General features: G+C 35.2%; 1 protein-coding gene across 1 annotated transcript in view; it reads left to right on the forward strand.

Moving 5' to 3' along the window:
- The window catches only part of PTPRD (protein tyrosine phosphatase receptor type D), a 382,186-nt gene that overhangs the window by 133,378 nt on the left and 223,406 nt on the right, over positions 1-25,402 (forward strand). Inside the window, exons 3-4 of the mRNA XM_058827273.1 lie at positions 8,443-8,588; positions 12,721-12,862. Of these exons, the coding sequence (XP_058683256.1) occupies positions 8,443-8,588; positions 12,721-12,862 (288 nt within the window). The remainder of the gene's footprint in view (positions 1-8,442; positions 8,589-12,720; positions 12,863-25,402) is intronic.

Raw genomic sequence — 25,402 nt, forward strand, 5'->3', positions numbered from 1 at the left:
TCCCATATTGCATATGTTCATATGGGCTGTGAGATTTGATTAGACAGAAGCATACTTCTGCTTGAATAGGAATAATGAGAATTTGCTTATGTGGTTGCCTTGTCAAGCATTAACACTGAATCATATTAGTATGTAGAGTCAGTATTATTACTAGATAGTTGATTTTGCTTTCACAGTCAGTAATCAGCAGTTTGCCCTGTGTATTAATGGCAAGGTATGCATTTTGTGGTTTTTAGATAAATAAAATATGAGTGGAAGTTACACTTTGTTGTTACAGACCCCCAATTTTATGCTTCCTCATTTTGGTACCTGTATTTTGAGAGTTTTAGTAAGACTGAAACACTTCTGAAGGTCATCTCTCTAGTCATAACCCACATATTCCAAGTCCCTAATTGAAACTTGTAGTGTCTCGTTTATTCTTACCTTTCTCTTAGAGCAAAAGTCTTCTGGAAAGCAATCAGCTTGCCTGGCATTTTAAAATTCACTGCTTTTACTTTGCACATTGAAAAGGAGTGTCAGCTCTCAGTTACCAAATAATTCATATGGAGTCTGCAGACATTAAAATTTGAAAAAGAAGCAGTAGAGAGCTTTGAAGCAGAATTTCCTTTCGTTAAATTAGTGAATATGACAAGGTTATGTAATATTCCTGGGGGATAAAGTGGTGCACGTCACTAACCTTTTAGAATCAAGAGGCTTCATGCTTTTTATTTGCTACTGAAAGAAGGCTTAGTACTGGATTTACTACCAAGGTCCTCTCTCTTACTCAGGTAAATTAAGTCCCACCTAGCTTTTATGTATACTTTTGTGATAAATACTATGTATATACACAAGCTTATACCTATTTTGTTTTGTATTGTGCATTTCAGTATGTGCTGGTTTATGACTTAAAGACATATCTGCAGCTGGGTTAATATCATGAACAGTGGGTTAACAGTGCTGGAATTCCTATAGGTATGGGGAAATAGAAGGGAGAATTCTTGCCCTCCTATGCATTTACTGAATACTGAGTATTACTTAAGTCATATGCCTGCATCTTTCAGTGCTCAGGTTAGTCACACACTGTTTGGTTAGAACCAAACATCCTGATTCTCTTTTCTTGAACTATAGTGTAAGCCAGAATTTTTGTGTAGAAACAACTGAAGACACCATGAAGTAAGGGGAGATTTAGATACAAACATATACCATTTTTATTTTCTGTAGTGGTATTCAAACGAAGGCTAAATATTGTATTTAAGCTAATGTATATGTAGCACTGGTAGCTAAGGCTATGCACCCAACTTGAGGAGTGAAGGCAAGAGGGCATGGGTGTGGGAGTAGGCCTGGCTTTGGGAGATTTCTTCTTTTGTCTGATCATCTATGAGACTAACTGTGATAACTTGTAAGCCCTGGCTTCCTGTCAGGTGTAGCTGTATAGGGCAATAGTATACTACACTACCCAGTATTGCTACTATAGGGCATTAATTAATGGCTGCTGCAAGTTTCACACTAAATGTCCCAGCAATTTGTCATGAAACTAGCTTAAATTGTTAATAGGGTGCCTGCAACAGTTTTAATAGAAAAAGAACAGCAAGAAATACTTCTTCAGCTTCTCTCTACTTCAAATATAAATGTATTGGTCTATACTATTAGTAAAAGGGTTTTTTTGCTGTTTTTTCATAGGTTCTTCATATTTGTGAAAGCCTTTTTCTTTCCCTCTGTTAGTGAAAGCTAAAAATGAACATATGTGTGCGTGCATGATATTAGTTGGCAAATAAACGTCTGCTGCTGTCTGTGTTAGTTTGTATACCTCCCATGTCCCTAGGGCTCAGATAATGTCTGTCTCTAAAAAAGCATACATAATCCACAATGAAATGAGCTGGTAACAAGGCTTGCAGAGCTTAGAGGTACACATGAAATACCTGCTATTTCAACATTAGACCTTTTGGAAAACGTAACCTACCTATTCCACTTCTGAGGCCTTACTTGTAAGACTTTGTATTTCAGGGAAGAATGAACCTAATGGTGAACCTACTACACAGACACTGCATTGCAAAGAATTTGAAAATATAAAAGATAGGATTGACATGTCATATTTTCCTTCAGACATCAGCAAGGGATTTTTTTTTTTTTTTTTTTTTTTTTTTTTTTTTTTTTTTGAGCTGATTTAGTAAGCAGGGTGGGTATGCTCTGGCAGATTGAAGGGAGATGACTGCTAACTTGGAAACGTAGCACCAAAGAACCAACCAGAAACCTCTCTCAAAAACCAGTACTTTGTTCTGAGTGCTTTTGCTTTCAGAATAATACGTGTAGCAGAAAGAAGGTGAGGAGATGAGTGTTTCAGTTATATTATCAATATTTAGTAAGTATTGTATGGACTGAGTTTTTAAGAGGATGCTGTAATGGCTGTAAATCCTTTACCCAGACTTTTGGGAAACACGCATTTGTACCTAGGAATAGTTTCTGTGAACGAAATGGATCAAAGGTTTCAGATGGACTTCACTGGCATGGCTGAAATGCATTTAGTAGTTGAAAGATAAAAAACTGATTATTTCATTAACAGGATAATAAAACTATTCAGCTGCTCAGAGTATGATATCTGAATATTGTGTTGCTGCTGTTCTTGCTGAAGAATGTTAAGGCAGGTGCAGTTTTCAGAGGTTCACAGAAAAAATTCACAGCTTCTGACTGGAAGACTAGAACTTTTAGGAACATACTACTTGTTAACTTAGGAATTTCTTTATGCAGATTTCATGAATGCAAATTATTTATTGTCCTTCTAAAAATAAAAACTAATTACCTTTCCTGACATAGCCAGTGTGCAGGTCCTCTGTAAGTGCAGGTTAGAATTAATATGAAACAATTACTTGTAAAAATAATCAGTCTAACTGATGTCACAAATTATTACTAATGAGTAAATAAGCAGCTAATGCTGTATATAAGAGTGTTTTGAAATTTCTAGTAAGTAATTTTCTATTAAGTACTATGTATATATATATATATATAAAATAGTTTTTGATATATTAACTACTGGAGGAATTGTGAAAATAATAACTAATCATGTAATTTGTAATGTATCAATACAGTATCAGACTGTGATTACATGCAATTGTTTTCCTGTTTGTTAATTTTTACTTGGACGGGAGTCTTCACCACCTTCACCATCATTAAATATGAGGCAGTCTATGGCCTTTTTATTTACTCTTTTTATTTAGAATATATAGCATTTTCTCATAAGTCTGTGGAATACAGTGAATGTTGCAAAATTGGAAATGGGGTAAATAAAGGTATTTGTTTGGTTTGGATTGGTTTGGTTTGGTTTGGTTTGGTTTGGTATGGTTTGGTTTGGTTTGGTTTGGTTTGGTTTGGTTTGGTTTGGTTTGGTTTGGTTTGGTTTGGTTTGGTTTGGTTTGTGGGGTTTATTTTGCTTGATTTTTTTTGTTGTTTTTTCTGGTTTGGTGTAGGGTTTCTTTTGTGGTTGTTTTTTAATTCTGTTTCTTTGGATTTTTACTGTGTCAGAAATAATCTGTGTTTAATTTGACATGGGAAGAATCACTAAAAAATTTTTTACTTAGAGTGAGTCCAGTTGCATACCCCCTGAAACTTTATGTTGCTAGGCCAGTAAAACTATTCTAAGTGCAAATTATTCTTGTGATTTTATGTGTGCCAGACCACATTGTTTACTCTGTTCTCAACCTGCATTTCTGAGTCTGAGCTGAAAACATTTCATGGGAACAGCTGTGATTGTCATCTTTGAACTTTTATTGGGACAAAACAAGTCTTTATAACGGAAAATTTTACTGTAATTTTTAAGGCATCTCCTCAAATATGTGTAAATTGATAAGCAAATGAGGTATTTGAAAGAAGTGTCTTTTCATTTTAAATTTTTTCTGCTGTCTTTTTTCACCCTTGCTATATATGCTTACAAAGGATACAATATTATATGATTTTTGGCAGTTTTTATTCTGAGCTAATATACTTTTTCATATTTCAGGCATATGATGAAGTTTAGTTCTAAATAGAAATATTTTATATTATGAACTTTCCCACACCCCAAACAGAGAATCTAGAAACAAATGTATTATTATTAGGGTCTGCATCCTCTATATACCTTGTCCATTTTAAGTTCATATGCTGTGCTAGCTGTATTTGGACTGCAGACATCCTCCTATTAGCTCTCACTTTGAAAAAGGTGAAGTCTTATCCTTGTACTCACCTTTTCATTAGAGGAGTATTTCTGTAAAAATGTCTCTACACAAGAATGGTTTGCAGTAGCTGTGGAAGGAAGGGGGCTGAAGTAGTAATTTCAAAAGTATTTTGTCAGACATTTTATTTGAGTGCAGATGAAAAGTATTGTATACATTACATTACATTAAAGCACAGGACAGAGAACAGAACAGCAACTTCAAAACGGATAATTCTGTAACAGGATGAAATGTGAATTAATTAATTCCATTCACTATTTCAGAATTCTACTTAAACTTTAGAAAAACAATGTAGAGGCACATAAGAGAAGATAGAAATGTCTTATGCTTGAGCCAAGATACTCAAATGTTCCAATCAAAATGAGTTATTTTAGTGTCACATTAAAAATATATTTTATGGAGCCATAATGTGGAAAAACCACCGCTTCTATCTGGACAGTGGTAAACCATCTCTATTTCAGATATTCCTGTACCCCCTGAGGGGACAGCTTGACTCTTTATTGAAGCAGCAGCCTAATTTCTATGGGGTTAAACTCTTTAAAACAAATAAATACAAGCTGAGTGTATTTAAGGTGCGCTAGCAATAAATTCAATTTTCCATCATATATTAAGAGCATAATTAACAGTAGTTTAATAGTTGTGACTTTGGCTTCTCAAGAGTCCCAACAAGAAGTGCATATCTAGTAACAGATGGTGCAAGGCCTCTTGAGTGACAAAGCTTGTGGTACTCTTCAGAAGTCCAATTTGCAGTATCTCCCAGTCTGATTTTTTTCTTTATTAGCTTTATGAGTTATCAAAATTCACTATTAGTATGAATACCTGAGTAGGTGCTAGTGTATATAAACAAGCAAAACTGGGGTGTTCTTGCATTTAAAAGATAATACTGCAGCAATTTTTATGATGCCCTCAAGAGAATTTAAGTGCAGAAATATGAGATGCTGATTTTAAGTGAATTACACTTTTTTATTTTAATTGCACTTCTGTTATTTTAACTGCATTTATTGATGTTACCAAGGAGAGTTGCAAAAGTGCTGAAAGACTGATATCGTAGTTGGTAACATATTACATCTTACTTTTTTGGCAGATTTAATTGCAGTGGAAGGTTCCCATATAGATTGTTGCTGTGCTTAATGAACTGTGCTGTGGAGAGTTTTTCTTGAACTCTGTGCTGCTGTTGTTAAGGGAGATCAAAAATAGTTGTCAGTTCTCAATCAAAATTGCCCTCGTGTTAATAAGCACAACTGTGTGTGCAGTTTAATTGTGTTTGCTATCAGAGTGCCTAACAGCTTAGGTCACAGTGAATGTCAAGAAACTGACAACATTAATTGTGGAGATAATTTGTGTCAAACCTTAATTAGCAACCTTTATAAAGATAAAGGCAATAAATACTACTTTTCATTTTTTGCTTCTGCTGGGTTATGATTTCACATACCCTTACACTGATGGTGGTTGCTTTATATGTAACAAGATGAACATGTTGATTGAGTAATAAAAAGAGGGATTGCACAATACTTACCTGTCTCCATGGCAGATAGTTTTATAAAATTTCTATGTTCTAATAATAATTTATCTTCTCTGATATCGTATGATACCTGAAAAATAAATTTAATGGACTTAAATTTAATCGATTTAATTCCAGTATTACATATAGGAGTACAGTTGTGGCAATGTTTTTCTATAGGTATTACTTATTTATGTAAAAAGAACCTTTAACCCCATACATACCTTTTTTTGTTTCAGCTAGGTTATGGTCTAAATGAAACACAAAGATCACCCCAATTCTCTTCTATACTGGACTGTGAAACTTTTTTACTGATGTAGATATTATTAGTCACATCATACAAGAAAGTGGATTTCATACACAACCTTTAAACCTCATTTTCCTTGCAAAATGTCCACAAGTTGAAAATTGCATCATTATGTACAACTGCCCTTGTTTTCTGCATCTAATGCTATGTCTCTAATGGTTAACAAACAACAGCTTTACTAATTGTTGGCCCAGCAAAAATTCACATAGGATGACAAAAATACTGTTGTTCAGGTAGCTGGAGCCATGTTAAGTATTCAGCCCTATTTCTGCAGCTCTGTGATGGAGTAAATAATGCTCTGCAGAAGCTAGAATGCAATTTTTGTAAGGAGTCATGGCAGTCCTATAGTCTTTCACCAGATTTTGGACAGTTCTACGTGAAGAAATTGCTGGAAAACTGGTTGTACCTCTTATGGCAGTTGAGTTTGGTGAAAGATTTTCTAGTTTTATTTATTGCTACGTGTGCTATTTTCTGCCTATGACCTACTATACGTAGTTACAGTGTGCTGTTGGACTTCGTCATGAAGTGTTTCTCTTTCAGTGGCTTGAGTTCTTCTAACAGTGAACTCACAAAATGTCAAAAAAAAAAAAAGATTAAAAGAGAATGGCAGCGTGTCATTTTTCACTTGGTGGCCCATGATCACAACTTGTGCTACGGAATGTCAGTTTATCAGATTCAATCAAGTCTCTTCATGTATCACAGTGCTGAGTTAAAACATACGTAGAAAAGCTTCAAAGAGAGCAGTTTTGTTGAAACCCAGATGCTCATCATCAGAATATATTTTTGTCTTTTTTGTGGCTGGGGAACCTGTGCCTTAGGAAATAATTTCTAGTTTTTAAAATGTTTTGGCATTAGTTGTGGCATTTGGCTATAGTTTTGGCAATTTTTGACATCAGAGAAGTTCTTTCATAATTTCCCCATTGCAATAGTGGTACATTGTTTTGCTGAGATGTGCTCTTGCATTTGGGTTTAGGTACTTTTTCACCAGGAAAATTAGCAGAGTGGTACTTCCAGGACCTTTGAGCATTCTGGAATGTTAAAAATGAACACATTTTCTTGACATTTCTATTAAAGAAAGAGCATGCAGATTTTCAGGAGGATTATTTTTTTTTTAAAAATGCCCTTTTTTACATTAAGAGTAGGGTAAAAAGCTCCCCTAATTGCATTTTGGAAAATGGCACCTTGGCATTTTAAACTATTTCAGGATTTCTTCATCTTGCATACAGGCATGACAGTAGACTGCTGTGTTTCTTGCATTCAAATAAACATGCTGACAGGCAATGGTGCCTATGGAAAGAACAGTTTTGCAGAATAAGGGGCTAGACATCAGAACCAAAGAACAGCAACGTAGAAATGAAAACTAGTACAGTACAGGTACATACCTGCCTGAACTAAGAGAGGAAAGTGAAGAAAAGGGAGGAGGTAGGAAACATAAAGGAGCTGACTGCTGATGTACGAAGATGAGAACAAAACTGAATTGCAACAAATGGTATAAAGCAACTACTATGGAGGATGGCTTCATAGCAAAGACCTGGGTTTTTTACCACTTACTGTCCCTAAGTTCTCACATCATATCATTTATATCATTATCTGAAGGTGTATAGTATCTTTAGAAATTATTTTGCTAAGAAACATAATTAGGTAAAGATTTACGGGAATTTTCCAATGTTTTTGTTCTCTATTTAGGTGTAATCTTACAGATTAGGATATGTGTTGCTATAAACCTGAAAATTTTGTCTCACCACAAGTAAAATAATAATTTCAAATTGTTGTAAAATAAAAAAAGGGAAGAAGAATAATGAATTAAAATGCCTTATCATTCTTTCAAAATGGTTTCTCCATTTCTCTCCCTCTCTTATTGTTGCAGTAGTTAGATCTTTTTTTAGTTCTCCTTTCTGACATAGTAGAATTTAGGAATGAACAGGAGCTATGTGCAAAACTGTACTCAAGCATAAATCTCTCTTCTGTTACAGTCCTTTTTGCCTGGCCTCTTAATACATAGTAATTTACCTCTACCATGCAAAATTACAAATGCTTTCTCCTAAATGTCACTGATTTTAATATATCAAAGGTGAGCGTCCTCTTTTCATGACATCCTGTGATCATAGCATCAAGTAGCAAATCATTATATTATTCCAGCTGATTGATGCGCTCATTTTGCAAAAGAATTCAAATTGGATTTTTTTATTTATAATGGTGATAAAATATAATGTGTGATCTTGCTATTCCAATGCCATCAGATTTTGGTTTTAATATAAATTTCACTAGTAAAATCTATAAGTACTTTCCTGACCTTTTAGGGTTTCTTTTATAATGCTTTGTATTACAAGTGAATGATATTACTGGAGAAACAAAGCATTTCCTTCTTTTTAAATTTTGAATTCTTCATGTGACCTTTTTAGAATTTATGTTTACTGCTTGGATTAATTTGGTTAATTTTTTGTTTGTTTCAGCACCACCAAAGTTTACAAGAACTCCCGTTGACCAGACAGGGGTTTCAGGAGGAGTCGCCTCGTTCATCTGTCAAGCCACAGGAGATCCAAGACCTAAAATTGTCTGGAACAAAAAAGGAAAGAAAGTCAGCAATCAGAGATTTGAGGTATTAGGTCCATTGTTCTGTTCCTCTGAAAAACATTTTATTCCAACCTTGTTTTTAATCCCACTATGTGTGCTTTATTAGCAGTGATTTAGCAAAATAGAATTGACCATCAGGGATAATTTGGTCTGAATAGTCTCGGAAAGTTTTTAATTTTGAAAACTGGTAATGCATAGAACCATTAAAGAGAGAACTGCTACTTTCTAAGCTAGCATAGTTGAACTGAGGAGCTCTGTAGTGCCTCTGTTCAGTTTGCTGTCTCATGAAGTAGCTGGGGCCATTAGTTGAGCAGTGACTGCTGTCTCCAACGAGCAAACCACCTCCTTTTGTGACAAGGTGCTTTGAGCAGGCCTAATCTTTGGTTGCTTCTTCTGCCACAATTCCTTACCCCTGTTGAGGAAAGAGATGAAAGGGGTGTTGTAGTTCCTGCTGCTGCTTGCTTTTGATTCTTTTTTTAACAATAAATTAAGAAAAGGCTTGGAGAAAGATAGTTCTCTCCACAACCTTCAGTTAAAGAAAACAGTGAAAATTATGTGCTTAAAGGATTCTGGTTATTTGAGGGAAATAAGAAAACAGGTATTATTCCCTCTTGTAATGGCAAGAGTAATTAATGTCAAGTACAGACTGACCTCTAACATGAAGAAAAAATTCAGAAAATGGGGGAAGGCTTTTAGAAGAGATATCAAAACTGGCACTAAGAGTGTATAATTGTCTCTTAAATGTTTTTGGTGTTGGATAAGAGACTTCTGTTTGCTTAAAAGCAACTGTTCAAAGATTAATGATTTGTGTATAAAACAGTTGTGACATGCATTTTATGAGCAAATGATCCAACATATAGTAATAAACAACCGAGTGAATATCAAGGTCCTCTATATTAATATTTATATCAGCATTTGTAAAGATTGCTTGACCTGGACTTCATGTTAGATTTTTTTTTTGAAGAACTGCATTTCATCTATAAACCAAATTTATTTTTTTTGATTTTAGGTTCAATAAATTTCTAAAGACATTGGAATTTGCTCATTAACCATTATAATTTCTGGCTTGTGTATTTACTTCAACATGAAAAACAAAATCATTCATTCAAATGTTACCTCCAAGTGCCAAAAACCTTTTGCACTTTGCAGAGTATATGCATAGCTGTAATTGGCTTGTGGGATTAACATAGAAGTTTATCATAAATTCTACATAATTTGTCTTCTTTTGTTCACAGAACTTTCACTCAAAGTCAATTCTAAGCAGTATATCTAAAAGTGCACGTATATGTTTACTGTGTGTTATGCCGCAATATGTCATGGCTTATTTCCTAATATATTGCTTTCTAGGTACCTGTGTACCTGTTTTTAGCAAGAATAAGTAAAAATAAAGTCGTTTTATTTCCATAAAAATTATTTGAATGTAACTGTAAAAGCACCTTAAAATGTTCTAAAAATGTCTTTAGTGACTGTTGAACAAGCAGCCGAGTATAGCCGAGTAAGATGGAACGTATTTCAAAGAAATAGATGACACTTGCCAAGTGTTTTATAATTTTTATCATGTCCACTGAGCTGAGCAGTTACAAAGTGTGCATATGAAATCATTATTTTAAGCAGCTTTTCTTCCTGTTCAAAACAAGGCCATTAATTCATGCCATAGACTCTCTAAATAAGAAAAGAAAAACAGTAGAAATGAGATTCAAAAAAGACATATGAAGCATTCAGGAAACAAGAAATGTCTGAGATTTGCAGCTGAACCAATATTTAGTTTTAGAATGTTTGGTTTGATTTCTTTTTATCTTCTTTCATATTAATATTTTGTATATTTCTCTGTATTACTTAAAGATGAAAGACCTCAAAATGTTTTACCTGGACATCATCATGTAGTAAATACTACTAAGTGGTAGGGGTGCTGGGCATTACTTTTTTATAATTTAATAAACTTGGACAGTCTCCTACAGGATTTCATTAAACTTGTCATGATTATTTGTCCCCCACGTGAAACCAGAACTCTTTTTCTGGAACTTGGTGTATGTAGCAACTGGGGAACAAATAGTTTATTTCCTCTCTCTTGGCTGTTTATTTTTGAAGACTATTGTCATTGAAATTTCTTGCTCACCAGCTAATTCTCCCAATTTACTGAGAATAGCACTGTAAGCTAGGCATTGCTCCTGAAATTAAGATATACAGTAAGGCCTCGAGGGTCTTCTCTATTAATCTTTCAGCTTTTATTTATATTGTAGATATAGACTCTGAATGGGGATCCTTTTCTTCTTCTCTTCCTTTAAATTAATTTAAATAATAAGAATTACAAAAAACTACTTTAATTTGCTGAGAAGTCCTTCTCAGAGAAACTTAAAAAGGAACAGAAGAGGGAAAAATAAAAGTTAAAAATGACATCATTCTACCCTGCGTGCAAAACTGCTTTTATTAAAATATCTATCTCAGAAAAGAAATAAAATCTCATTCAAGAGATGGGGAAGAGTTAGGAATTAACTAGCTGTGATATGCAGGAAAGGGGAGAACTCATCACATGAAAAATAAATCCCTTTTATGATACATATTTTTGAGACACCAAGCTTGAAACTTAATCTCTGCAGTATTTTCCCAATCCAATCTGCTGCAGTTGTTTTCAGTGTCTGTCCAGATACATTTATTCAGCATTCAGGTTTAAACAATAGCAATTACTCCTTTTTAAGTACGTCAGAGACGTACTTAAAATTTTGGATCCTGTGCTCCCATTTTTTTTATCTATAAATTGTTAGTGTGACTGCTTAAAGACTGAAATTTTTCTCTCCCTCATAAATGTCAATTTATCAAGAATTCATGTTATTCCTTTAATTGTACTAACTAGCAGCAAGTAGATATTTTGTCTTGTCTAGATTTGTTTAAGGCAATGGCTTTACTGAAAGAACAAGAAAAAATAATACATCCTGTGGGCTATCAAAAAAATTCAGTATCAAAAATCCCCGGGGTTTTATCTTACTTTCGCCTCCTCAGCACTAAGCAGGAACTGAGAAATTCATACAATGAAAATAGCGAGATGCAGGGCACGTTTACCATCATTCCTGACCCTGGACTTTATATCTCTCTTATTGTCAACATGTACAGAGATCTCATGGGTTGATTGTGTGGAAATGGGACAGAAAGACACAAGGACATGTGCAGATAGACATATATGCAAATCACTTTTTGCATTAATATATAAATTATGGACAGATATTAATTATTTTGTAGAGAAAAAAAAAAAGGAAAAACTTGAAATTTGAAAAATGGAACTTTGTTTATAAGTGCCATTTACCTGATAGTAGTACTGATACCTCTCAGTAATTTTTTTAAATTTCTTTTTTAAAAAGTAGATTAAATAGATTATTGCTATTACTTAATTATTAAGAAGGTTTTTCCAGGACCCATGGAGCATAGCAGTACTCACCAGTATTTGATGTGATTCTGACTGCAGCTCATGAAGGAAATAAGATCTGTTCCGTGTATTTTCTAACAGAAATATTATTACTTCTTGTGTAAATATTGATGTTTTAAAACTAAATCTTAGACATTTAGCCTTATTATTTAGTCTCCCAAATGATCACTTGTTGGATAAATTTACTTACTTTGTGGGTTAAATACAAAGCTAAACTGAGTCATTCTGTTTGGTTCAGAAATTACAGACAGTTTTAGCTTTGGAGACAAATGAGTGAGTGAGCTGCACTTTGTGTGTTAAGAGGGACTATAGCTGGCAGCAATTAAAATGAATGTAATTGTCATTTGAAGGTAGAGTACTTTAGCTAAGAGAATTGAGAGGTATTGTTGGTGAACTACAGAATAAGAGAGCATTAAGTTAAAGACTTTTTTTCTTACAGCCCTTGTTTGCTGGGTTTTTTTGTTTTGTCTTGTTTTTTCATTTGTTTTTTCTCCTGTAGTTCTTGGAGCTATATTGAAGTGGCCACTGGGTACTCACTGAACAGCATTGTATGTTCCAGTATTGCCACTTAAACATTTTCCCATATGACTGGAATTTGTCCTGGTACATAAATTTGAAAAATGAGCCTATCTTTGGTGACTTGAATACCAAAAGTTCATGAACCAAAGTTCATGAACAGATTAGTTGAGGCATAGGTATTTGTAACAACATCTGTGACAGCTTTTGTTTCCTTTTATAGGTAATAGAGTTTGATGATGGATCTGGGTCAGTTCTCAGAATACAACCACTGCGCACACCACGAGATGAAGCTATTTACGAATGCGTGGCTTCCAACAGTGTTGGTGAGATAAGTGTGTCCACAAGACTCACTGTTTTACGCGGTAAGTTCTTTCTAAACATAACTAATTCACTTCATAGAGCTCAAAGCAGTACATTGTAACACAGAGGATTCTCTCTGGCAAAGTTAAATGCAGTTCTTTACAAATGGACCTTATTGTAGTCCCAATGCTGTTCATTATAAACTTTTTCAGATAATACTTGTCTAGAAAAAATGTCTACTGTGTTTGTGACTTTTGACCATAAAATTGTAATGTGAGTATGCAGGGTATGACAGATAAGAGTGAAGAAAAGAAGAAATAGTGAAACAAGGGTGTTACACACAACAGGTTATATATTAAATACAACTCAAGACAACCACTTTATGAATGCATTTGATTCACATTTTAGTGCTACTCTGGGTACCTTATCTTTGTTCAATCAGCATTTACACAGAAATTTGCTCAATTAACAGTGACCTTGAAAAGTTGCATGAACAGTTTTAAGATGAGGTTAAGCTGCTGCAAAATTTCCCTCACAAGAGACAATTATAAAAAAGGCAAATGCTTCTTCCACTTCAGATATATGTCACCTGAACTGTATTACTTCAAAAAGAAATTTTTGAAAACAGTAAAGGAAATATGCACTTTTTTCAACTCTCTCTCTCTTAATGTACTGACAAGCCTACTTTCTAGATAATACTCAGGGGAGAAAATAGTAGTAGTCAAATGACCTGAACATTTTGTTTTGTCACCTAGAAATGAATAGACACTGGATTTGGAGACACTTCATGAAATATCATACTCTTCAGTTTGCAGGGCTGGCTTTATGACTGAAGATTACTGTCTTGTGTTTTGATATTACATGGCATTACAAGGTTTGCAGAATTACTAGGTGCCTGTTTATAGGAGTTGAAGATGATTAAACAGCTTTACAGAATTTAGAGGAAAATTTGTGGAATGTGTAATTGCAATATGTTTTTTCTTGATCCTCTAGGCCAAGCAATATAGGGTTACAAGAAGATTTCTTTTTTCCTGTTACTCTGTGAAGTTGGATTTTTACTAGAAAAAAACCTTACGTAATTTTATTAGCTATTTTAATAATTACAGACAGCCCTGACATTAACGTTAGAGACAACTAGCAACACTTACGTGCATATATATCAAACAATAACCCTAAAGACATACATATTTCTTTTCATATGGGAAGTTGGATGTCAGCAAAGCTTTATTTAAAATTCTTACCTCTAATGCCATGATTGTTCCTTATATTATCTTTTAAAAATTCTTCCCAATCTAACCAATGGAAACAGGAAGATTGATAGATTGATGTTCTAACATAACCATGGACCTGTCCTTTACTCCCTAAGATAAGGTTTTGTCTTTATTAACTGATAGGAGCACTTTTTATGTACAACTTCCACGTTGTTGAAAATGAACAAAAAATTACATTTTTATATTCCATTAAAAGCTCTGCAAATTAAAGGGAGGCTGGGAAAACGAGCAAGGAAAAGCAAAAAACAGTGTGAAAACTCAGGTGGAAATAGTATTCTTTCTGTTCATCGTTTCTTGTAATGCATTTACAAGACTACTAGTCATGAAATGTGCATGCATGTGTTTTGAAAGAGCATGCTCTAAACCAGAGTTCTCATTTTGGCTTTTGTAGAGACACAACAGTCTTCATATCTCTCTAACAAAAACCACAGCAGTTGCAAAAGATAGAGGGGGTGTCTGAGTTTCAAAATCAACTGACTGTACAATGTGGTCTGTTTCTTTACTTGTCCTGTTGATTATTAATCAATTTTTTTTAAGGCATATGTAGCTTTTGTGACTATTTTTTGCTTCATGGTAAGAGCAATAATAGTTGCTCAGTGCCTATTTCAGACAACACAAGTATTGCATCCTATTTTAAAAGCAATACATAATGATATGCATATACAAATGACTAATGAACAAAACATTATTGGTTATGAAATGAAAATTAAAATAAATTTCAGTTTTAATTAATTTTTTTACATTAAAACCACTAAAATACAAAGTTTGAGCATTGTTTCTAACCATAACGCACATGGCTTTTGCAACTGCTGGAATATATTTGCCCCAGGAGTGGATTTATGGATTTAATCTGAAATGGGGAACGTACGAGAACTCATGAACATACTGTGAGTGTGGATTTAGATAAAGGCACAACATCAGAGAAAGCAAGGAGCCTGCAGTGAAACAGGGCATTATTAGGAAGTTTTGGTGGGATTCAAATTTTGAATTGCTAAAAGTACAATGGTTTGCTGTATTACTTCCCAAGACACAGCATAATTCAGTGCTAAGGGCATTAGCCTGGAAGATAATTCTATTATTGCAAATCCTCTACATTGCAAACTTACACAAATCTTCATCTTGTATAGTCCGCAACAGTAGCATTGTGGAAAAACACACCATTGATGATGCCTTTTTGGGAAAGAGTTCCTCTGCCTCGCACAGCTGCTGTAGGAATATTTTGTAGATATGAACAGGAATTAGCTAGATAAAATGAAATACAAAACAGACCAGAGTGAGTTTTATCTGTGGTTGCTTATGCTTTACTCATCCCTGTGGTATGTATGTGACCCTGGACTGCAGAAGATGCCTATATAACTTTCATATGTTCCACTAACTGTTCTGCAATGGTTCTATCACAGACACAGCTTGGCACTTGCGCCTCTTGCAAGATCCCATCCAGAGGTGGAAATCAGATTTTACTCACAATTCAACCCACAAGTATGCAACCCTAATGTGATCAGTGAAATCAGGTAGCTCCAGGAGCAGAAGTGTCTACCTACATTCATTTTGTTCAATGGTTTGTTTCACCCAGCTTGACTGCCACAAATACCTTCCACAGCATGGAGCAGCAACATTTTTCCTGATATGTCCTTGTCTTTACAACTAAATTTGTCAGTTTTTTCTCTCCGTGGCCATGTAGAGTAACTAGTTCCATGCCTTACAGATGCTACCATGTTTTTTAAGGTTCCTAAACTGTGACAAATTCTTAATATTTAGGTCTTAAAGAACTATGAATATAAATAAATTTTTGGCTTCTAGACTTTGGAAGTTTACAATGTGAGGAGGGAGAAGGGCAGAAAAGGCATCTGCAGATGATAATATTTCAAGGTCTTACAGGAGACAAAATATTGGATGTTTTTTATTGTTACTAGAGTAAATCAGGAGACATTCCAGGCTAAACTTCTACTTGTTAGGCTGAATATTGTGAGAGTCTGGACCAAGAATGAATGTCTGAGATAATTGGAAACTGCTTTTGATTTTCTGTGTGTGGAGTTGGCTGCTTTCCAGGACAGATTCATCCGTATGAAAATGTTGAAATTTAAGGGAAACAAGGCTTGAAAAGAGAAGGTTTGAAGTTGCATGTCAGAGACAGGCAGACAAGAGGAGTCCATGCTATTTATTTTGGAGCTCTTTCCTTTTAAAGTTTGTGCTGAGAACCATAAGAGTGGAACAGTGCTTTGATTCTTTTATTTGTCGGTGCTTAATACACACGCCTTTCTAGCCAAGAATGTCAGTGGTTTCCTGGGGGGCATTAGAAGGAGCACTGCCAGCAGATTGAGGGAGGTGATCCCCCACCTCTACTCAGTCCTAGTGAGGCCACATCCGGAGTTCTGTGTCCAGTTCAGAGCTCCTCAGTACAAGAGAGACATGAAGCTTCTGGAGCAAGTCCAGCAAAGGTCTATAAAGATGATGCAGGGACTTGAGCATCTCTTTTGTGAGGGCTTAGGAAAAGGGTCATGTTTAGCCTGGAAAAGAGACGACTGAGAAGGGACCTTATCAATGTCTATAAGTAACTGAAAAGCTTAGGAAAAGGATCATGTTTAACCCGGAAAAGAGACAACTGAGAGGAGACCTTATCAATATCTATAAGTAACTGAAAGGAAAAGTGCAAAGAGAATGGACCAGGCACTCCTCAGTGGCGCCAGGCAAAAGGACAAGAGGCAATGGGAAGAAAAACTGATGCACAAGAAGTTCTGTCTGAATATGAAGAACTACTTTAGTGTGGAGGTAACTGTGCTCTGCAGTAGATTGCCCAGAGAAGCTGTGGAGTCTCCCTCACTGGAGATATTCAAGAGCTGTCTGGATGCAATCCTGTGCTGTGTGCTTGCTTGAGCAGGGAGGTTGGATGGTCCCACTGCGGTCCTTTTGAACCCTACCTATTCTGTGATCCATGTATAATCAATAAAAATCAATAAAGTGTAGGATCTTCCTATATTCCCCAGACATTAGAGATGAAATAGCTTTCCTTTTACTGTCCATTCATTTCACATTAAAGCCACCTAAATCTGGTTTTAGGTCTTGAAAATGGTGGGTATCAAACATTGTCCCTAGTTGTAGAGCAAGGGTTCTGGTGTCATATAGAAGTCAAGAAATTGTTTAGGAAGGCGGAAATAGGTGCTTCCTTCTAGTAGTGAAACCAGCAGCAATTCTATTCAGTTAATTTTCAGGACTCCTGCTTTTCACTTTTAAGTTTTATTTTTTTTTTATTGTTACTCCTTTATAAAGCTTAGTCAAGACCTGAGGGCATCAAGAAGGCTTAGCTTCAACTGCTAACTAAGGTACATGAGTAAAGCACAGAAGTGTGCAGGCTTTAAGTAAGGATGTAGATCACAGTATATATTTTCTAATGTTGCTCCTGTTTGCTCTGCTTTCCTTGTTGTTTCCTTGTTGTTTCCTTGTTGTCTGGAAAGCAAAATGTCCTGTGTCCCAACAGGACATTAATTCAGAAGGCAGTTTTTTTGTCTTGTCTGACAATTTTCTCTTGTTGATTATGTTGATACTCTGCATTACAAAAATATTGACATATAGATGGTATCAGTGTTTCACAGGCAATATGTAAGCCTGAAAGAAGTAAAAATTCTGTGGGAAGTGCCTAGGGTGGTTATTCCTTTCCATATTATTAGAAACTGATCACTTCAATATCGAACATTCACTGCTGCATAAAATGAAATTTTAAAAAAAGAAAGAAATATTTACTGTACAGTGTTTCCTTATCCATTGATACTGAGGTATCTATTGATAGAGATTTTTGTGAGACTCTAAGAGCACAACATTTCCACATTAAAACAGAAAACAACACCAAAACTAGACAAAAGCAACCAACCAAACTAAAAAGACCCCAAAACAATTCCAAATCAGAGGTGATAAATCAAAGGTATTACAGTTTTTGTTTCTGCTGCTGGCAATAGATTCAATGATAATAGAAGCTCATTTCTGTATACCTGGTAGTACTGAAATGAGAAGGAGCTATTTTGAAGTAATCTGTCATCTGGGACAGCTATCATAGAGGGCATAGAAATTAGACAAATGGAGTGGCACAGCTGTAGTGTTGGAAGACGTGCAGTGGGATGTCTCATTTCTAGACAAATGGGAGGAAGAACTGTACATATTCTGGATATTAGCTGCACAGTAGGAGAAATTTGCCGTGTTCCAGCTGGACCTGCATAAATGATGTACACCAGTGTTTATCTGAAACTGTTTGCTGTATAGTTACAGTGATTAATGCCATGTGTTTGCTACTTGGACAGGCTTTGGAAATTGGAATGAAGGGAACTAAGAAAATACCTGTGCATGAGCTTAATACACTGGAAAGACATTTATCTCAATCATGAAGTACCAAAGGGGTATCATTCCCCAAACCTTCCTAACTTTCAGTGGTCATGCTAGGTGTAACACCTTGTGACCACAGCTACCATGTTCATTGCAGTCCTACTTTTATTAAGCCTCTTTTTGAAGAGGAACACTGCTGTTCCTGCTGAGAAAATACTACTTTACAGTTTATGTTGTAAAGCCTCTTCTGAGTAGCTGTGCAGGGAGGATTAAGAAACGAAACACAGCTGCTTGAAAATCACAAAATAGGATTTTGTGAAATAGTGAAACAAGAGGACAGGTAGCCAGTACAATTTTAGCCTAAAAAAACCCTTACTGATAGTTACAAAATGGCAAGCAGATTTCTTGGAATGGCTTATGAAATAGTCCAGAATTAGAAATATTCATCTGTAATGTTATAAACTATTTTGAAATATTTTTTGTGGTTATGCAAATATTATTTCTGGCAAATAAATATTAACCTTCCCTTCAGTACAGTTTTAAATATGTAATAACTTATTGATCTTTATAAAGATGAGGTGATGACATTTATCTAGTAGCCAGAAAAGGATACAAAAGAAAATCAAATACATGTCTCATATTCCTTAGCTGAGTTCAAAGGTAAAGTATGTTAAGTTCAGTTAATTGCAAGCATGTACATGGTGGTGCTTTAGAAAGTAGTACACCTTATAAATTTTGCATCAGTAAAAGTACAAGGGTCTATCGGTGTAAATACATGATGCAGGGTATTGAGTTCAGCTTTTAGGTATATGCACTTGAGTATGCTGACTTAACAGGTATCTATTGTTGTCTTTTGTGTAGTTCTTAAAAAAACTACATTTGTAATAATTTACTATATATGAAAATGATTGAATAGCTTCTATAAATATTTTAAGAAGTTTCTGGCAAGTGCCTCACCTAGTGTTTTTTATGGTTAATACTTCTTTTTATATTTCCACTCATGTTTCTATATGCAAAAATTATCAAATACATTTTTTTCAGTCAGGTAATACTGTGGCTCCTTTTTTCATTAGTTTGAATTTTACAGATCTTTTCTTCTCTTGCACACCATTATGTTATAAATAATGTACTACAGTCATTAATTTAAAGCTAGTCCCTGTTTAGGGCAAATTTGGGAGGAAACTTCCAAAGGGGTCCCTCTAGAAAGCAGATTCAAGGATCCTCTCCCCCAGCTGGTTTGGGAAAAGATATCCTTGGCCAAAAGTGGGAAAAAAGCTGACAAAGCTTTTTTGACAAGCAAAGTATTCACAAGCATAAAAAATACATAGTGTTAAACAATAAAACCTTTCACAGTTCTGAAGACATGGCAAATTCAGAAAGTCCTTGTCATGGTGTGTAGCTCGGCTCACTGAGTCTCTTATCAGTCCCTCCTGGCTGGAAAATGCCATGTCCCAGGCCCCGCTGGGCCACAGGCCTGAGCTCCCGGGGTTTGTCTGGGGTTTCAGTGCAGAGCAGGTTTCAACAGATCCAAGAAAAAAAGCCACTGTCTGGGGAACTTCCCCACCTCAGCTAGCTGAAAACTAACAGCAAAGGAGAGCTCTGTCCCTCTGTCTGTCCGTGCTGCAGACAGCACAGTCCAGAGAAGGATGTGGGGCATCGAGTGCCATTTCTGAACACAAACTGTGGCTTCTGCTCCCCCACTTCACTCTCAGAACCAGCCTTAAAGGTGCAGAACTTAACATCCAGCGTAAACAGAACAGACAGCTGGGGCTACAAACATCATAAAGTCACCATACGATAACATTAGAAAACTTCTTGCAAAAAGTAGAGATGTTACTTTAGAAAATTAGTGAAACGGCAGTCCCAGATTTCTTAATTATCACTGTAAATTCCTGTAGTCAGAGCTTTCAGAGATTAGTTAGTTAGGAAAATAAAGAATATTGAAAGATGTCATAAGAAGGTATCCCTAGATACCAGAATTTTTTGAGAAATCTGTCCTTACTTTTTCCCTACAGATTTCTTTACTGGTGAAATTTAATTCAGTTCTTTGTCATCCTACATGCTCTTTTAAGATGATTGATTGTTCAGTTGTATTTGCATGATCAACATACATGGACAAAGTTTTCCTCCTGACAGTTTCTACCTATCATGTCTATTTTACTTACTTTATTTTACTTACTTCTAGTTCTCCATGATTTTCACATGTCAATGAATTTCATGTCACTGAATTTCATCCAGACAAATTTCTGTTTTACATAAAATGCTGTAAAGTCACTCAGTTCAGTTTCACATACTTGTGCATAGGATTAATTTTATTTTATGAAATATTGGCAGTAGTAGAAAATCATTTATGCCATACCTTTTCATGGCTGATGTTCCTAAGAGACAAACATTGGCTTCAAATCAGTGATATGGCTAAACTATATTGTATTTGTACTTATTGTGTATATCCCTGAAAGAAAATAAATTTATGGATGTTAGTTCATTAAAAAATGTCTTACAGTTGTGATCTAAGAAGAGAAGCTGAAATAATGCTGGATAAAAGAAGAGCAGCTCTATTTAGCTTGAAAGAATTCTTCACTGAGAATTTTGGCTAAGAATGTACACTTTTTAAATACTTTCAGGCAGTGAAGTGACTAATTTTAGCATGATCCTTATTTAGGTATTCCCATTCTGCTATCTAATTGACTGCATATAGAATTATAGACATTTTTTTTTTGTCACAGTGAGTATATGCTGGCTGCTTGTAAAATTCAAATTAAGCCATTGAGCAGATAAATTTTTAAAACATATTTGTTTTAATTTTTTTCCATTCATTGATACCTATGATGATTTAATCCTATTTCACAGATGGTTATCCTTACATCATCAGAAATCAGTCAGAAACAAATGATAGTAAGAGCAATGGAAAATGAGAGTGGGAGGAGTAATATTTCTCATACCAGCAGAATCAGTATCAAGTGATGTAAGATCAGAACTAAAACATTAAATATCCTAACATAACAGCCATTACCTGCTACATACAGTAAGTAACCATTTTGGTCTGGTTCTTTAAACAGACAGATAGAAGCAGCATACAGATATAATATTAAAAATTATCTTTACAAGAAATGGTGGAGCATTACTATGTAAAAAACTTTTAGCTGTTCTGAACAAGGAGTGTAGGGCAGGGAGAAGGATATACTTCTGTGCTATAATTTTATAGTGCTATGTATCTATTTTTTTACATATAAAATTTCATTTTTCTATTTTCTTCTTTCATATAATATAGTTTAATTTAAATAAAATTGTCATTCAAACTTGCATTGTGGTTCTTTTTATCTGCTTACAAAATGGTGGGTCATTTGTATTTTTAATTAGTTAAAAGTGCAAAATATTTTTTCTACACCAAGAATTCTTAGAATACAATCACTTTTCCTGGGTTTAGTCATTATGCATGGATTTAAGGCCTTTGGCCTTGTGTAGAGTGCTGTTGGCTCAGTATCAGGTGTTGAGATTGTGCAGGGTTTCATTACTCAGTGGCTTAAACCTGCTGTTTCAAGTGAAGCCAATGGAATAATGAAATCAAATGCAGTTAATCAAATACCATGTTTCCTGTTGTTTGTATAATGTGGTCTCAGTTTTTAACGCATTTTATATATCTATATGTCCAAATGTATCTGTAAGTATGTTAACAAACTCTTGTGATATTAATTAGCAGTGTAATTGTTAAAGTTGCACAACACAAATGTAAAATTGACAAAAGAATTCTAAGGTTTTTTTCATGTCATTATTTCATACTGATTTTAAAAAGCAATGTAATTCTAGGGATTTTATGTGTAAGGAGATGATATGATGATTAGTTGCTCAACCCCTGACAGTGTCATCATATCTGTAAGGAACCCAGTGGTATTAGTCGTTTGATAGTTTCAATTTAATTGTTATCACAGCCAATCATCATATGAGCTGTCTAATATACCGTAAGACAACCCAGACAAATACTAGAAAAAGGCATATATTCATCTAGTAGGCTTGTCTTCATTTTTCCAGGCTAGCCATTTCTGTAAACAGTCATGTCTTATCAAGTGAACCATTATGGTGGCAGAAATGTTTGCTGAAATGTAGGATGCATTTGACACTAGGGTACTGAGGTGACAGTGAGATTAAATACATTTAAATGCAGTAAGTGCTGATCTTCAAATACGGAAAAAGTCCAGTAAGAATGCTTTTTCACATAGATCTGAGAAAGTAATTTAGAAATTAGAGAAAGCTTATGTAATACTTCAGCTTGCTTAGCCTGGCAATAGGTCATAAAATAGTATTTATTACTGTAATTCCTATGTTTCCAAGGATTTGACATAGGAAGCAAAAACTAAAATGAAGAACACATGCTAAAATATTAAAAATATTTTTGGCAAACATACAGAAATCAAAAGGAAGATGAAATTCAATAGACCCTGACAAAACAAAAATACTCTGTTTATTAGGACTAGAAATGAAACAGTTTTGAAGCAGTGACTTTCAGTTGATTCCACAAAGGAAAGGAGGTTTTGTTGCATTAGTGTGGCAGGAGGCTGAAAGAACTGTGATTTAAGTGGCTCTACTAGGAGGGAGACACTTATGAATACTCTAAGGCTTAGACAGGATATGAAATCCTGGTATATATATATAACATCAAGTATTTTCAGTGCTTGCTTTTAACTGATGTAAAGTTCTGCACCTGGCTTATTAATGTTCTGTTTAATTTCATAGCAAGATGCAGTAAGTAGCATCTTGCTACTACTTCAGTAGCAAATGAAATTTCTTCATTTACAAATGAATAAAATATGCAAAATTGTGTCTTAGGTCCATAGTGATTTAAAGTATTCTATTAAAATGATTTACTGTTACAAAGAGTCTACTGTGAGGTAAGATGTTAGATAGCAATAGTAGCATTTAGCACTTTTCTGTATATTGAATGCATCTTGTGACCTACAATGTCAGTGCATGCTTAATATGACAAAGCAAAACAGAATAATGAGGTAATTTTGCGACCTGAAGTGGAAACATTGCAGTAAACTTTTAAGTCAAATACAGTCAAAAACCTCTGATTAGAGCCAGGTGTTTCATTAGGACATTCAGTGCACCTAAATCTTGGCTTGTGACACTGGTCTTTCGTAACATTTATGTATTTCAGGGTATATTAACAATGAATATGAGAACTACTATGATTACCAGAATTATTTTTATTATCGTTACTGCATGACCCCTTTGCATCATATACCAAAGGTCTTGGGAGTGTGGGAAGGTCCCTGCCAACTGGAAACTAGCCAATATAATATTCAATTTACATGAAAGGTGTGCAGGAAGACCCAGGGACTACAAATGTAATAGTTCTAGCTTCGGTTTCTGGAGAAGATTTCAGTTTCTGGATACTTCTGAATGGCATTTAAATAACAATGCAGTCAACCTTGGTTCGCAAAGGCCCTGTTCACCTAATTCGATATCCTTTTATGATATCCTCCAAGTGGATAAAGGAAAGGTGGTGGATGGGGCTTTTCTGGATTTTAGTAAGGCTATCCCTCACAGTACCCTTCTGGAAAATGTTGTCCAGTTGTGGGCTGAGAGGGCTCACAATGCTGTGGATGAAGACCTGGAAGAATGTCAGTTCAGAGCTGGAAGGATTGTGATGAATCAGGCTATATCTGACTGGCAGCCACTTACCAGGGGTGTTCCTCATGAATCAGTTTTAGGGCCAGTCCTGTTCAAAATATTTTCTCATTATCTGCATACAGGAGAATGCAGGTTTGTTGATGATACAAAACTGGGAAGTGCTGTTGACTCTTGCAGAGTGACCTTGCAGACTTTTCTAGATGGACTGTAACACTAGACAAAGATTAATGAGACAAAATTTAAGTTCAAATGCCAGATTCTTCACCTAGAGCACAAGATCACATTGGGGGAGGAGTGACTGAATAGCAGCTTTTCAGAAAGGGATCTGGGGCTCATGGTTGATGTTAAGCTCAATGTTGAGGCAGTCCTGCCAGCCAGGAGGGCAGACTGCATCCTGGGGTGCATCAGACATAGCACCACCAGCCAGTCCAACGAGGTGATTGTCCCACTGAACTCAGCATTAGCATGGCCTCACCCTGAATGCTGGATGCAGTGCTGGGCCCCACAATTTATAAAAGATATGAAGGTGCTTGAACGCATTTAGAGGAGGGCAGCAAAGCTGGGAAAACGACTTGAAGCCATGTCCTCTGAGGAGCAGCTAAGGACTTTGGGCTGCTGTAGTTTAAAGAAAAAGAGGCTGAGACCTTACTGGTCTCTGCAGCTTCCCAAGGTAAGGAAGCAAGACAAAGAAGCTGATACATCTCTAATATCTAGTGATAAGATGCATGGGAACAGTTCTATTGGGCATCAAGGGAGATGCAGGCTGAATCTGAACCTCAGAAAGTATTTATTTAACAAGACAGTGGAACAGACTTCCTAGGGAGGTGCTCGAAGCCTGTCAGTGTTTATAAGGCATTTGAATAATGCCATTAATACTTGTTGTAGCTTTCAGTCAGCCCTGAAGTGGTTGGGCAGTTGGATCATTGGAGATCACTTCCAAATGAAATATTCTATTCTATTCTTAATTATAATATTTACATATTATTTATTATGTAATATTAAATTATAATAAATATTCATTATTTGACATTAATTAGAACAAAGATTATTTAAAAAAGAATGCTAAAAAATTTAGCTTTACAAATCCCTTGGTTTTGAATCAGCACGATTTATTCTGAACATAAAATCATCTTGTTCTTTCTGTGTTCATTTATATTCCCAGCCTTTCAAACAAAATTGTTTTGGAACATTGTAGCCATGTTTTTGTATCCTGTCTAACTTGACTAAGTACTTTTCTTCATTGCAATGAATATTCTTGTAAAGAAATCCATTTTTTATGATCACTGCTATGAATGCCAGTTAAAAAGTACATTTTTTAAATAATATGAAATTCAGCATGCCTAGCTTAGTATCAAGCTCAAAAGCTCATCTTAACTCCCATATATTCCA

Source organism: Poecile atricapillus, chromosome Z (genome assembly GCF_030490865.1).
Source record: "Poecile atricapillus isolate bPoeAtr1 chromosome Z, bPoeAtr1.hap1, whole genome shotgun sequence".
Lineage (NCBI taxonomy): Eukaryota > Metazoa > Chordata > Aves > Passeriformes > Paridae > Poecile > Poecile atricapillus.